This window comes from Octopus sinensis, linkage group LG7, assembly GCF_006345805.1.
Source record: "Octopus sinensis linkage group LG7, ASM634580v1, whole genome shotgun sequence".
NCBI lineage: Eukaryota > Metazoa > Mollusca > Cephalopoda > Octopoda > Octopodidae > Octopus > Octopus sinensis.
The window spans coordinates 95575867-95592748 of NC_043003.1; the positions used below are offsets into that span (position 1 = coordinate 95575867).

The 16882-nt window shown below is 35.2% G+C and overlaps 1 protein-coding gene across 12 annotated transcripts in view; it reads right to left on the minus strand.

Moving 5' to 3' along the window:
* The window catches only part of LOC115213792 (protein FAM135A), a 299236-nt gene that overhangs the window by 85978 nt on the left and 196376 nt on the right, over positions 1-16882 (minus strand). For 11 of the 12 annotated variants that reach the window (XM_036504971.1, XM_036504966.1, XM_036504965.1 and 8 more), the window contains 2 exons: positions 12859-12952; positions 11188-11304 (listed from right to left, as the gene is read on the minus strand). In XM_036504971.1, coding sequence (XP_036360864.1) covers positions 11188-11304; positions 12859-12952 — 211 coding nt within the window. The remainder of the gene's footprint in view (positions 1-11187; positions 11305-12858; positions 12953-16882) is intronic. The other variant, XM_036504967.1, reaches the window with a different exon arrangement.

Consider the following 16882-nt stretch of genomic DNA (forward strand, 5'->3'; position numbering starts at 1 on the left):
GAAGAGATACTGCAATGCAGATATGTCCAATCCTTGCCTACATGAAAAAAACAGACATTAAAACAAGGTGGTGGTGGTAGTGGTGGCTGCATCGGCAGCAGTAGAGGTGGTGGCGGAGTTTGGTTGTATGAGATGAGCATGAAATAAATAAAAGCAAAGAGGGTTTCGGTGTAGCTATTCCCAATTGATTTACTGCAGATAAAAATCTATGGAAATACTGGAGAAACAAGTACAGTACAGTGAGGAGATGGTGAACTGTAGAAGAGATAATGTTGAATCAATTCCAGATGATTACTAGAAGTAAATTCTCATGATAAATACATACATATATATATATGTGTATGTATGTATGTAATCCAGAAGGAAAGTATAACTCAGACCAGAAAGTTATTGACAAAATTTTCTGATCTCATTTGCGTTGTTCACAAATGCATGTGTGTGGGAGGGGTGGGTGTTTTAATGCAGCTTTGTTACACCTGTAAATCTGGAGGTTCCCTAGATGCACTGGAGCCAGTGATCTTATTGCACTTCTGGCTGGTGCGTAGCAGTTGTCAGGCCTGCTCTAGTATATCCATGTTGTTAAGATAATCAATGAAACATTTGGAGACAAGCCATAGATTCAGCACATGAAATGAATTATACTCCAAACTGATTTAGAACCAGTCTATATGTGCCATTATATAATGCTTGGCTGTCCAGGCTAAGATATAGCTGTCAGAGCAAAGTGGATCCAGTTCAGCATGTTTTGTGGGTTCAATTAATAGAACAGCTTTTACAACTGATTTATCAACCCAAAGAAGTAATCATTATTGTTAGATACATCTGCTATATCCGTATTGCATGGCTAGATGAAACTTCTTGATGCAGTATTATGGGGTCAGATTCCCTTCTTAACACCAACCCTTACTAGTTTTTCAAGAAAGATATTTTATTCCACACCTTTGCACAAAGAATTTGTTAGGCATTTTATTTAAAGGGGACTTAAACATATCACCATTTCTGAAATGGATCCAGTATATATATATATATATTATATATATATATATATATATATATATATATATATATATATATATATATATATACACACACACACACAACACACACACATACATACAAACAAACAAACAAACAAAACAAAACAAAACAAACACACACACACACACATACATACATACATACAAACAAAACAAAACAAACACACACACACACACATACAAACAAAACAAAACAAACACACATACATACATACAAACAAACAAAACAAAACAAAACAAAACAAAACAAAACAAAACAAACACACACACACCACAGGCTACCATACAGTTTCTGTTTACCAAATTTCATTGTAAAAGTATCAGCTGGCACAAGGCTATAGCAAAAGGCACAGTAGAAATAGCATATAAAGCCATATGGTTACAAACTGAAACTTTTAAGTCAAGAACACAGTGTATTTCCAAAACAAACATAAAAAAACAGAAACTTGAAATCTTGATCTTTCTCATCAATAAACTAACACTTTAATCAGTTATTCACATTTATATATGAAAAAGAAAGAGAGGAAAAGAGATTCTTTTATTTCTTCTTTCTTTGAAGTACAGAAAGTGTTTCTAGTGATGAACACTTCAAGTAAGATAAAAGATTGTACGAGCCAACATCCCATAATCTAATGGAACTAAACACCAGTGTTGAAAATATTTATCTATGAAAATATTGTTAAATAACGATGGTTAACAAGATATGAGAAGAGCTTCCAAGATCAACAATCCATGGCAATGAAGGGACAACACCCGAGTTCTTAATGTCTGCTTCTTCACAAACTTAAATGTTAGCCATTTTATTATTGGCTGTGGTTCTGGAAGACATATCAAACACTAGGAAACAATGTTGCTGCTGACTGTCTTTAACCCAGGTCAACCCTGATCCAGGAGACCTGATATCAAAGACATTCCAGTTATGACTACGACCCCTTTTTTACAGACATGCTATATCTCTTCCTTTTTTTCTAAGACAATGAGGGAGATTTGGCTGCTATTTCTAGCAGAAATTTATCATAAACATGTAAGTTCAAGTATACTAGTATTAAAGCAATGCCTCAGAATACCAATAAAACTCAATGCAGCTCATAAGTAATGATACAGATCTGCAGCTACCTCCACTAACACTATAAGGTTCTTACCTTAAAGCCTGAGCTTTGAAATTAGGGTTCCATATAAGACTACAAAGACATACGACAATGCAGGGAGAGGGGATGAGAGAGAATGTGCAAGTGTGTATGTAAATATGTAATTTTATTCTTAAGAAAATATTTTCTAGAATCTAAATAATTTTATACTTTGCCTACTAAGTGACTTACATGGGAGACAAAGTGTTTCCTTATCTGAAATCTTATTTCATTTCTATTGAACATTTCATTATGAACAGAACGCAATTATAAAAAATGAGAAATAACAAACAGACATTTACAACAATCAAGGCCAATACTTAAAACAAAATGATGCACCAACATTACAACAGGCATGACAAACATACAATAAAAAGGAACAAAAAATTTTAATAAACAAGCAGATAATAAAGCAATTTCAACAATTCTTGATATGTAACATGTTACAGAGTCTTATAGTTCTTCAGGTGATACACACACACACATACATATAGAAACATTTGTCCATATAATAAGAAAAGTTGAAGGAAAAACATCTAAAAACTCTATAATAATAGGAATGGAAAATGGCTAAGACAATAGAATAACAAAAAGAATGTTTAAGGACAACCATTTTGCTGATTTGAATTTAATTCCTTCTTCTGAACAATGGGGTTAATGACTACTATTTGCAGTAGTCAAACCAATTCTACTATATGGCTCAGAAACCTGGACGTTATCAAAGAAGCTTAAGAGGCGGTTGGATGGAACCTACACTTGCCTCCTTATGAGAGCTCAAAATCTCTCGTGAAAGCGTCATCCAACCAAAATACAAATATATGGGAAACTACCACCTGTATCATCTCTCGTGAAAGGCATGAGAGTCCAGTTTGCTGGACATTGTTGTAGAGCTGAAAACGAGGCAATTTCTACTCTTCTCCTCTGGAGGCCATCTACTCGCGATACCAGAGGGCACACACTCTCCTACCCTGATGTAATCTCCAGGGATACAGGCATCCAGCAACAGGACCTCCGTAATGCTATGATGGACCGTGAAGTCTGGCGAAGCATGGTAAATTCCATTGTCTCGACCACGGTCGAACAATGATGATGATGACTATTTGCAGAGGACAAACACCAGGGTTATCCCTCCACAAAGAGACAAACCCAACCGTTAAAAAAAAAACTAAGACAGGCGCAGGAGTGGCTGTGTGGTAAGTAGCTTGCTTACCAACCACATGGTTCCAGGTTCAGTCCCACTGCGTGGCACCTTGGGCAAGTGTCTTCTGCTATAGCCCCGGGCAACCAATGCCTTGTGAGTGGATTTGGTAGACGGAAACTGAAAGAAGCCTGTCGTATATATGTATATATATATATATATATATATATATATGTATGTGTGTGTATATGTTTGTGTCTGTGTTTGTCCCCCTAGCATTGCTTGACAACCGATGCTGGTGTATTTACGTCCCTGTCACTTAGCGGTTCGGCAAAAGAGACCGATAGAATAAGTACTGGCTTACAAAGAATAAGTCCTGGGGTCGATTGCTCGACTAAAGGCTGTGCTCCAGCATGGCCACAGTCAAATGACTGAAACAAGTAAAAGAGTAAAGAGTAAGATAGCTTTTATTTTACATTCATCCTTTCCATTCCATTCATATACAAACCCATACATATAGACATACAAACTGCATATCATAATATCCAGTCATGTGATTAGGGGAATCTACAATGCAAAATAGAGCACTATATAATGGAAATGAGGCTATATCATATTTATTAAGAACAATATTTTACAGGCTGCCAGCTCATTTTGCTATATGGCAGTCCATCAAAAATATTTGAAAAAATTATCAAAGATCATACTACGAGAACAAGGAAAAAGGAAAGCATTTTGTCTTTGCTTCCCCTTCTTCTCCAAGTATTATGTATATACTAAATATGTATATTAATGTTTGTGAATGAGCATCATTTTGGCAAAATGCACGTATTGCGAGATTCATTTGTATGCATATACGTGCATCATTATAGCAAAATAAATATTCATTTATGAAAGCTAATTTGATATCAAGATATTTCTAGGATAGTAAATCATAGTATATTAAGAGATATATTGCATGTCCCACAGCATGCCAAATCGTTATATGTCTTTATCCTTGTGTTATTACAATAATTTCAGAATAGGAAGATCAATAAGAGAAAAATCAACATAAATAATAATTTTCTACACGCACACACAACCACAAGCAAGATAACTGGCATTGTTCTGAAAACAAATAATTTAGTTGGTGGCAAATTTTTTGAACATAATTCTGCCTAATGTATTATTATTTGAAGGTGGCAAACTGGCAGAATCATTAACATCCCAGGCAAAATTATTTTGCTGCATTTCTTCCAGCTTTATATTCTGGGTCCTAATTCCGCAGAAGTCAACTTTGTCTTTTATGCTTTTTGAGCCAATAAAAATTAGCACTGGGGTTGACATACTCAATTAGCACTCCCCATCGCAGCTTCCACCAAAATTTCAGGCCTTGAGCCTATAGTAGAAAGGATTATTTATTTGAAATGCAACAATTGTATTTTCTGCTAAAAGAGGTACACAGTTCAATATAAACTTACAGAAATACAGACAATCAATTCTCCACGAAGGGATTCATAATAAACAATGTTCAAGGTTGTCCACACTGAGCAGCGTTCTGACTTCCAACAACATGTACATCCAATATAAAGTTGTCTCTGAGAGAAGCAGTGAATTTCGCCAACTGCAGACTAGCCACCTTCAACATCTGACTTTGGGATTTTAAATGGCATATTAATAAGAGTGATAGGATTCTTGAGATGAATACACCATTTTTGGCAACATCTGGAAAGTTATAGTTTCAGTAACAAGGGGGGGGGGGGATGAGATTCTTGCTCCATTACAGATATGAATAATTCACATTATGAAATACCATGATGAATGTGCCTACTTTTAAAATTGGGCATTAGAGATGCCAGTGAATTTAGAATAACTATCTTTTGTATTCAGCCACTTAATGTGGATCAGGAAATGTATCAGCTAGCTCAATGGATAACTGTTGCAAGAGCTGTGTTGGTGATACTGACTACACTTCTTTGGGACTAAAACTTTTTTTTTTCCACACAAGTACCTGTGATTTTGATAGTCAACAGAAAGGTCTTAAGTAGACAGTTTGTTGCAGTTTATCAACATTATACAGATATACTGACTCTTCTTATGTCAATTCTTCCTTATGCATCAATTTTCATGTTTTTATGGCCAAACTGCAGCAACTTGTTTGCAACTTAATCAGATAACTGAGTTCTGTGTGTGTGTCTGAGAGAGAGATATCATCATCATCATCATTTAATGTGAAGGTCAAATTGAGTTGGACTTTACTGTGTGCGCATGTATGAGTATGTGTATGCATGCATGCTTGCTTAGTGCTATAATCGTGTTAGCATTAGTGCTTGGCAGTTGCACTAAGCATTACCATTTCCGGCCACATATGATTCCCAATCACTCATGTTACTGTATTTCTATGTAGATAAGGTTCCAATTTGTAGGTGTGATGTAGGATGTAACAAATAACAGTTCATTGGCGTGGAAGATATTGTTACAATATTATACTGATTAAGGATAGAAGTGTTAACAATTTGAAAGAAACCAATGAAGTAGCTTCATACGGAGTTTACAGAAGTGGATTTACACAGGAACGTATTTGAAAACTTCTTCAGATAATGTTCAAGTGGTAGTTAGGAGGCATGTTCTATAGGTTAAGAGATCAGTCATTAATTTCTAATTAATGATGATGAAAATGGTGATAATAATGGCAAAGAAAGCGGAAGAATAATCACGGTGAATAGAGGCATATTAGGATGTCTGTTGAATCTTATTCTCCTTTGCATCTCAAGTGCTATAATTTAATTCTCACCAAAGCCCTATATCATCCAAAACCAGAAACAATGGACTTACAAACATCTTGGATAAGGTTAATCAATAGATTGATTTTCTAATATAACAGTCATGTTGCTAATCAGAATGAAGAAACACTGAAATAATTTTAATAATAAGTGATGCTTTCGGTAAATTTCAAGTCCCACTAACATGTGTTGAAATGTATAAGTTATATCATTAAAGGTGCTGACAACTGTGACATTATAACAGAACAAAGTAACAATTTATAATTGGAGAAATATGTGATCTGGGTACTTAACGTACACAATAGTGCAACCTTTAACAATCACCCAACCATCTTTTACACAGAGATAATATGTTGTAAGTCTACATCACTGGGATAATATACCCGATGATTGACAATTAATCCACCAGGAGAGCCCTTGTGTATTCTATAAATTTATATACACACACACACACACGCATGTGAAAAAAATATACATACATGCATACAAGTATACACACACCACACACACACACAGTAAAGTTCCACTCAACGTGCGTGTGTGTGTGTGTGTGTATATATATATATAAATGAGGGTGCAAGATAGCACCTGGAACTGCTAGAAATGAGAGCTAAAATTCAACTTGAACAGCCACACAAAAGCACTAACCTCTAACCTCATAAAATATTTGGGACTGCGAGCAGCAAGCCACAACATATATATATATATACATACAGTTGTTACTAATTGTGGCTGTATGTACTACAAGCACATATATCACTAGAAATATATATCTAGCAATATATGTACTTGTCGCACATACAGTCACAATTGGTCATGACTAAATTTTGCTTATACGGTTTATATTGTGCCCAGCTGCCCACATTAATTTTATAAAAATATATATATGAGATAAGTGATGCTTTCTGTAAATTTCAAATCCCTTGGGTGTGAATACATATATTAACAAATGTGTCATTTCCTTTATTTTTTCTTAAATTGTAAGATGTGACTTGAAGGAAATTCAGTTGCTATAACTAGCAGATTAATTGACTGCACAGAGACTCTCTCATTGGCTACTCTTATTGACATTCATGTTAATGATGGTTGTGATGGTATTGTTGTTGTTCCTATTTAGGCCCCTGTCTAACCTGAACAAGCAAACCTATACTCAAAGACATCCTAGCTGCAATCAATCTGTCTCTTTTTCCAATAACATCTATAACATTATTCAATATATGTTGCCTTTATTTATTTATTTTTTGTACCAGTGTACAATGTGTATATATTTCTTTACTACCCACAAGGGGCCAAACATAGAGAGGACAAATAAGGACAGACAAACGGATTAAGTCTATTACATCGACCCCAGTGCAAAACTGGTACTTTATTTATCGACCCTGAAAGGATGAAAGGCAAAGTCGACCTCGGCGGAATTTGAACTCAGAACATAGCGGCAAACGAAATACCGCTAGGCATTTCGCCCGGCGCCCTAACGTTTCTGCCAGCTCGCTGCCTGCGCAGTGTACAATGTGTATAAATTGACTGTTATTTCTATCTGGTTAAGCAACAACACAGATGTTACTCAACAGCTCATTGGTTGGAAATTAATCGTTCTCAGGAGGAGACACTGTCAAGACTCAAACTATCAGTTATCATTAGCATGTTTTAACATGGCTATTGCCATGCTCACAATAAACCTCAGGTGGAATTTGTTGAAGCAAAGTTTTCTATGGCTAGATGTCCTTCCTGTCACCAAACCCCATCTGTTTCCAAGTAAGGTATTATTCCCCAAAGGCTAGAAATGTTTTTGCAAAAGAGTAGAAATGAAAGACACTGCTTGCATGATGGGGAGACTCATTTACAACATTTTGTGAATATCAAGGAAAGAAGACGCAGAACCCATCACACAAAACCCATCGCACACACACATTCACACATACACATGCACACACACAATGTTTACACACACACACATACATGTACACACATAAACACACACACACATAAGCACATACAAGCACACATACACACATCCAGCAGGCTTTATTCAATTTCCATCTACCAAATCCTCTTACAATGCTTTAGTCAGTCCAAGCCTATAGTAGAAGAGACTTGCCCAAGGTGTCGCACAATGGGCCTGAACCCAAAACCAAACTTGGAAAGCAAATTTCTAAGCCATACAACCATGCCTGCACCTATCCATGCCAGCGCCTATATACATATTGGAAATAGTTTCATCAAACACATGGAAATTGAAAGACAAAATTAGCCTAGCCAAAATTTGAACACAGAACATAATTATGAAACTTAGTTCTGTAGCTAATTTATTTAGGTAAATAAATGTAGCTAAATTCTTACCCAAACAATGCCCAATATACTTAACAGATTTTCTTTCTTTTTTTTTTTTTTGACAAAGCCAGCAGAAAGGGAAAACAGATTAGTAGTAACAACACATTGAAAAGTTTCTCATAGACTGCATATTATTAGTGACGATAAATGTATCTGTACAAAACGAAAACTAACAGCAAACAATCCTCTAGTCTACTGAGGTTCATCAAATAGGCCATGCAAAATTCATCAAATCATCAACTACACTGAAATCACCAGCATTTTTGAGAGAAAATACCAGACACTAAACAAATAGTTACAATGCTTAAAGTTAGTATTCCTTCTTCAAACAGGAATGTAAATATTAACATTAACCATATGCCCAAAATCAATGTCATCTGTTCAAGTTACCATTGTCTCAGAAGTTTAAGTTTTCAAAAGGTTTGTAAAAGTCTTTTACTGTTTTTTTTTTGTTCGTTTGTTTGTTTTTGTCTTAACCTAGAGAGAGAATAGAAGATTCTACTCACTCACTGCATTTCATTGCACAAACCATGTTCTCAGTGCACCACATCTACTGAATATCAGTCTAATGGAATTCTTTCTAGCTCTCCCGCCTTCCTTGTCTATGTTTTTTTCTATTTTTTTTTTTGTCGGCAGTCGCTCTCTACAAAAACATCAAGTGCATCAATTTCAATATTTCGCCAGTCACAAAGGACCGCTGATGGCCCCGTGTACCGACCCTTCCTGTGTACTGATCCATCAAACTATTTCAAAAAGGAAAAAAAAAAAAATTGTGGCACTAATGTAAATAGAGCTAATGCATTGTGTGTGTATATGTGTGTGGTTGTATGTGTAATACATATGTGTGTGTGTGTGTGTGTGTCTGAGTAAGCATGTATGTATACATACACATATGTAAATATATATGCATTTATATAAAAGCATACATACATATGTGTGAGCGTATAGTTTAAAATCACATCTATACATGGTGTGCAGAGCTCTCATAAGCTATTCTTTTACACTTGGTTTTCTTAACGACCTCCAAACTACAAAGCATGCTACTCTGCCAAAGGCCTTCAACTAGGACAATTAATCCAAAGTGTAGAGATAATCTCTTTAGCATCGACTTATCCACATTTCTTATATACACTTATTTTCTGAGTAGTATTCAGTTTATGTCATAAAACAACAAAAAATACACACAAAAACATACACATATATTATAGGCATACATGTGGCTGTTTGTAAGAAGTTTCCTTCTGAACGACATAGTTCCAGGTTCAGTCTCACTGTGTAGCACCTTGGGCAAGTGTCTTCTACTATAGCCACAGGCCAACCAAAGCCTTGTGAGTGGATTTGGTAGACAAACTGAAAGATGTCTATTGTGTGTATATATATATAAATAAGCCAACTGTATATGTGTCTGTGTTTGTCCCCCACTGGTATTGGTGTGTTTACACCCCCGTAACTTAGTGGTTCAGCAAAAGAGACTGATGGAATAAGTACTGCAATCGATTCATTTGATTAAAATTCTTCAAAGCAGTGCCCCAGCATGGCCATAGCCTAATAACTGAAACAAGTAAAAGATAAAAAAATATGTTTTAGATGAATAGACTAGAGCAGAGGTTCCCAAACTTTTTAGACCATCGACCCCTTCATGGAATCTTTGAACCCCTCATCGACCCCCAGGCGTGTACAAGAAAATAAATAAATAATAATAATAAAGTAGATGTGCATTTATTGACCCCCTTGAAAAGTACCATCGACTCCCAGGGGTCGATATCGACCACTTTTGCGACCCTTGGACTAGAACAATGTCAAATGATGAGCTTTGCACAAGGACACTGTGTACCACCCAGACCAGGAATCATACTCAGTCTTATGATCTTGAGTCTAACACCCTTACCACTAAGCTATGCAGAAAATGAGTACCACCTGACAGCTAGTGCAGCCTTCTCTCCTTCCAGCTGTCACATATTTAATGTTTCCTTGAGTGGGAAGAGAAACAAAAGCATGGTACTAGCTATAAGGTCAAAATTACTTGTAAGTGATGGTTGATGTCAAAAATCCTACTCATTCAATTATTTAGTAGTCTCAATTAATTTGTTTCACTTATTTAATGACTTCTGAGTCATTTGATAAGTTTTTACCATACTGATAAGTATTACTGGTTTTTACATTATTTAATTAACAATCAGTCTAATTTATTGGCAAGAATATGCAATCACTTAGAGTTGATAAATTTTGGGTAGTATTTGCACCATAATTTTTAAGGAAGAATTTGGTTCAATTTTTTTTTTTTATTTGCTGGCTGTATTTTAGCCCAGAATTTTTTCTAATGCCACTGCATATATCATATTTTCAATTTGATGTATAACAATGGCCCATGATAGCACTATAGTGCTATTTTCAGATGCTTTAGAGTTTTCTATATTGCATGTTCAGAGATTTAAATACAATATCCAGAAGTGACTGAAAAATAACTGGAATTGCAAATATATCAATGACACATATTGGACTATAATAATTCTTGTTTCAAACAGATGGAAATAGAATTTTGAAAAATTAGCATGGGAGACCTTCAAACTAAGATTTAGCATGGGAGACCTTCAAACTAAGATTTATTAATGTTATTATTCAACAAATGAATCATGAAAATTTTCACTTTAAAATTAACCCTTCATCATATTAAACATAGAACAAATGACATTGGTTTCTCAAAAAATCTTTCAATACAGAGTATGAATGTTATTGAACATCAGAACAGCTAATAAATAGAAGTTGCATTCCTCATCAATACTTCCTCCTACCTTCTGACATTCATTTTTTCTTGACTGCATCTGAGGAAATGACTTGCAACATTGAGGAGTGAGGGTCGCGTCCCTTGTCAATGTATCATCAGCCAATGGCTCGTCACAAAACACATTCTATGATGTGAAGGCATCAATGTAATCAGACTGATACTCATAAAGTGCAGAGTAGGATGATAAACGTGGATGAACACATGGTGATTGGTATGACGAAAATATTAGAAATGGTAAGGTAACTGGAGAATGGAAACACCAAAGATTATGTAGAATTATTCTTAGATAAGTTCAGGTATCATCGATTGTTCTTACCAATTATTACATTTTTCACGTAGCCTCTTTGATGAGAAAAAAAATATCCGATTGATAGAAATCTATTTATGTAGTCAGAGACATAAATCTGATCAGATTAGTAAAGCATTTTGTTTTACTGAGCCAAATGAATCTAGTATTACATGTAAGTATATTAAAAGTATTGCTACCTGATCCTATTGATAGTGAGAAAAGATATCAAATTACTAGCTAACTTTTCACCCTTACAAAGAAAAGAAAAAGTAACAAAACAATGAGCAACATTAGAAACCTATGGAAATGAAGTTGAGCTTCTAAATCCATAGAAAAGATTTTCAAAGAAGAAAAAAAACAATGGAATTCAAGTATTTTCCTCATTGAAGAAATAACTATTTTATGTCCTTTGAGAATTATACGATTTATATTCTTACTGGAAAATATAATAAATAAAACATCAGGTCTTAAGACGATTAGCCAAGTATAGAAATATTATCTGAGCCATGAAGATACGAGAAAAAAATTAAATATTAAACCTGAGAACTAATGTCATTAATATTAAGAACATAATCCAAGCAATTACAAAAGATTACAGCAAGAATTACTGAAATACAACATAAAATTGCAGACGTTTTCTGTATTAAGTGAAGTAGTCTGCTAAATGTAATATATATTTAGAGATCAGATCTGGTGATATGAAATTCTAAAGATAACAGAAGAGGGAAAACACATACACACAGGACTATAATATTAATTAATGAATTTCCATTGGAGATATAATTGGATGCAACTATAATATGTATGATTATGTTTGATATTTCTAGATTACAGTTCATTTTTATTTAAAATTGGTTTCCCCTTTAATTGAGTAGTGTTACATTATTGATTCACAGAAATTACAGAGGAAGGCAACTTTTCTTAATTTCTACCAAGAACTTGAATAATAGAAGATTAAAGGAAATCAAAATAGGAGACACCATAACTAACAATGTTTATATTTAACTACATTAAAGCCATACCTGGAAAAAGTTTGCTTTTACAAAATATTTCCAAAATTCTTCAACAGAATGATATCCCAAAACATCTAATTTATAATTTATAATTAACAACTGTATGAACAAAAATGATGTCTGAATATATGATACATAAACAATTGTCAAACACAACTAAAAATATCAAATGGAATAAAGCAGAGAATAATAACTTAATTTTGTCTTTCAGAAAAGCTTCGAGACAAGCAACTTAACAAAATTATGAAAACGAACAATTAAACATTAACTACTACCATATGAAATTCTACACCAAATACATATGAGAGAAATATATTTTACAAAATAGATCAATTTCTTTAAAAATATACACAGTCAACAACAAATATCTATTTACCCCAACTCCAGGCCGGTTTCCAAAATACACTGACTCCAACGTGGAATGTTCAGGCCCTTTTGCAGCCCAAGCTGATTTTGGAGGACGAGGTAAACTGAAAGATAAAACACACCAAATATTATCATTATTATTATTATTATTATTATCATCATCATTCATATACACTCAATGGATTAGATTGTTGGAAAAGAAAAGAATCCTAACATCGGGCTACAACAAGTAGCCTTAGATGCCAAGAACCCTCCTAAGTATCCTAGATGTCCCTAATAACAGTTTTCTGTAGCTGCACTAAACTGGGGTTTTATGTCTATTTCTTCTATCCATCTGTTCAGATCTTTAGGGATAGTTCCCACATTATTAATCATTATTATTATTAAGGTAGTGGGCTGACAGAAGCATTAGTGCTCTAGACAAAATGCTTAGCGCCATTTCTTACAACTTCACATTCTGAGTTCAAATGCCACCAAGGCAAGATTTGAACTAAGAATGTCAATAGCTGAACAGGAATAAATACCACAAAGCATTTTATCTGATTTTGTCAATTCACCATCACCAATAACAGTTGAAGGTAGCAATAGCAGGAACACCACTACCACCACCATCACTATCATCATTTTAAATCTGCCTTCCACAGTGGTATGGGTTGAACAATTCAACACACCCTAACATATTGTTTGGCCACATCAAGCACTGACATGTCAATTTTGGCATGATCTCTAAGGTTGAATGCTTTTTCAAGCCAGCCCCTTTACAGAGTGCACTGGGTCCTTTTTTCATAGCACCAGCACTAGTGAAACCATCATGTGGTTCACACCACTAAGATCCCTTTCAACTGAACAGGACTGCAGTACAGAGGGAAGCAACTTCATACTAGATCAGTGGCTTCTGAGGGTCCATATAAGATTTTGGGGGGTCCACGCAACAAATAGTAAATTAGGGATTCACAATAGTATTTTAAGGATCCCTAAAAACTTTTGCCTTAGATGTTTGTATTAGTATATACTGGAAGAAACACCTAGGTTTCTTTCTCTAACATTTTACATAGTTCAACCTACACAAGTTAATATGTGATAAACAAAACAAATAGGAATTTTGAAAGACATTTCTATTAATATAAAAGTAGTTTTTAAACATTGACTGGCTGGGGTGCACCAGAATTAAATAATAATCAAAGGGGTCCATAGATATAAAAAAAATGGTTGAGAACCCCTGTGCTAGACAAAGAGAGGTTAAAGTAATGAAAGGTGCCGGAACAGAGCTTGGAAGGGAGATTAAGGCAGCAACTGCAAAGTGTTAGGTGGGCCCTGGGGACAGAAGAACAAGAAGAGTGAGCAGGTAGAGGTTGCAAGAGTATGTGAGAAGAGTGAAGAATGGTTAATAATGAGATGTATCAAATAATCACGCGTTAACAAACAAAATACAAATAAGGAATTAATGTTTACAAAAAGTGAAAGTAGAATTAAGTAATGGTAAAAATCATAACTGTATTTGTTTTTTTATATTCAGTAGATATGAATCTGCTATTATATTTCATCAGTAGAGGTGAAATCTTCCATAATAATGAATATCAATATGTCACATTATTAAATTACTGATTCTTAAACAAGCTATTTGATAACTGACAGGTTATAAGTACATTATGTTTCGAAGAATGGAAGTTGATTAATTGATTAAAGACAGACAATCAATCAGGCAGTTTCATTAAATATGTTTGTTTCTTCCAATGTATGATGTCAAACTGTTATTAGTTTATGAAAACTAAATCTGAATAGATTATCATTGAATTTCATGAATTAACAAAACAATCAAACTACATAACAATAGCTTCATATAAATTTTTCATTAATAATTCAGGTTGAACAATATTGAGAACTTATAATTTTGACATTTGCAAGAGTTGTTGTTATTTAACCAACACTAATGAAGCAGACTTATCATCAAAGATGTTCCATCTGTGACCTTCCTGTCATTTTGTATATGACTGACTATAATATCTAATGTATCCTTCTTTATTTAAGACAGTAGAGTATGATTTGAAGATTTGGTTGGTGTTTTTAGGAAGTCAAGTGACTACAAGTGACTCATTGGTTTAACATCCACCTTCTATGCTGGCGTGTGTGTGTGTGTGTATATATATATATATATATATATATATATATATATATATATATAGAGAGAGAGAGAGAGAGAGAGAGAGAGAGAGAGTGAGAATTTACAAAAAAAAACAAAAGACAAAGAGGGGTGTGTAAACAACAAACAGATGTATTAGTTTAATGCTTGGCAAGTGAGAAAGTCTTTTACATTTCGAGCCTACGCTCTTCGACAGAAAGGAACACAGAAATAAACAAGGAGAGAAAATAGAAAAAGGTTTAGTGGCTAGCAATCTATCATATATATATATATATTGATTTGATTGGGAGAGAGAAACACAAAACCAAAACGGATAGAGAAAAAGAGTGCACAGCAGTTGTCCAAAGTTTGAAAGAGAGAGTGAAACACAAGAAGAACAGGGGAAAGCTTAGAAGGAATGAACCAGTAGAAAATGAAGGGTTATTGATGTTTACATGTGTGATTTGTAGGAGGAAATGCTTAAGTTATACAGGCCTGGTCAGCCATCAAATAAGCCACAGGATTCAGCCCCTTGTAAACTGCGATACAGCTATTGTTTACAACAGAGCATGTGCAACCTGTGGAAAGGTATGCCATTCAGTTGGAGGATGTCAAAAGGTTTCGTACTATGGCACTGGTTCCTTCTGCCCGCCAACGCAACTGTGCATTATGCAATAAAATGTGCAAAATCTTTGGTGAGGCTCAAGAGTCATATAAGGACATCACATTGCATTATAAATGACTCATTTCAATGATTCTTTCTAACAATGACGTTGCACGTATATGAGAAAACAGCCACTATAGACACACACATACACACACATATATATATCATCATCATCATCATCGTTTAGCGTCCGCTTTCCATGCTAGCATGGATTGGACAGTTCAACTGGGGTCTGGGAAGCCAGAGGGCTGCACCAGGCCCAGTCTGATCTGGCAATGTTTCTACGGCTGGATGCCCTTCCTAACGCCAACCACTCCGTGTATAGTGGGTGCTTTTTACGTGCCACCGGCACAGGTACCAGATGAGGTTGGCAAACGGCCATGATCGGATGGTGTTTTTTTACATGCCACCAGCACAGGGTCCAAGTGAGGCTGGCAATGGCCACGATCGGATGGTACTTTTTACGTGCCACCGGCACGAGGCCAGTCGGGGCGGCGCTGGCAACAGCCACGTTCGGATGGTTCTCTTACGTACCACCAGCACTGGTATCACAGCTGCAATTTCCATTGAAAAATACACAATGGGACAAGAACGCAAAACATCCAGAAGACGATTTTATATATATATATATATATATATATATATATACATACATACACACACAATAGGGTTTTTAGTTTCTAATTACTAAATTCATTCAAAAGCATTGGTTAGCCTGGGAACATAGCAGACATTTGCCCAAGTTTCTGTACAGAGAGAGAGAGAGCCTGTACCCAAAGCCATGTGGCTAAGAAGCAAACTTCTCAACCACAGCCATACCCATATAAACATTAACTGACACTCCATCAGTTACGACAACAAAGGTTTCAGTTGACCCAATCAACAGAATAGCCTGTTGGTGAAATCAGAATGCAAGTGGCTGAGCACTCTACAGACACATGTACCCTTAATGTAGTTCTCGGGGAGATTCAACATGAGACAAAATGTGACAAGGTTGGGCCCTTTGATATACAGCTACATTGACTTTTGCCAGCTGAGTGAAATGGAGCAACATGAAATAAAGTGCCTTGCTCAAGGACATAATACACCATCAGGAATTGAACTCATGACCTTACAATCATGAGCCAAATACCCTAATCACTAAGCTATGACTCTTTGCTCATACGAGCATACACACACATGTATATGGGTGTGAATATATTTGTTATGCTCTATATGTTATCAGATCATAAAATCATTGTAACATAT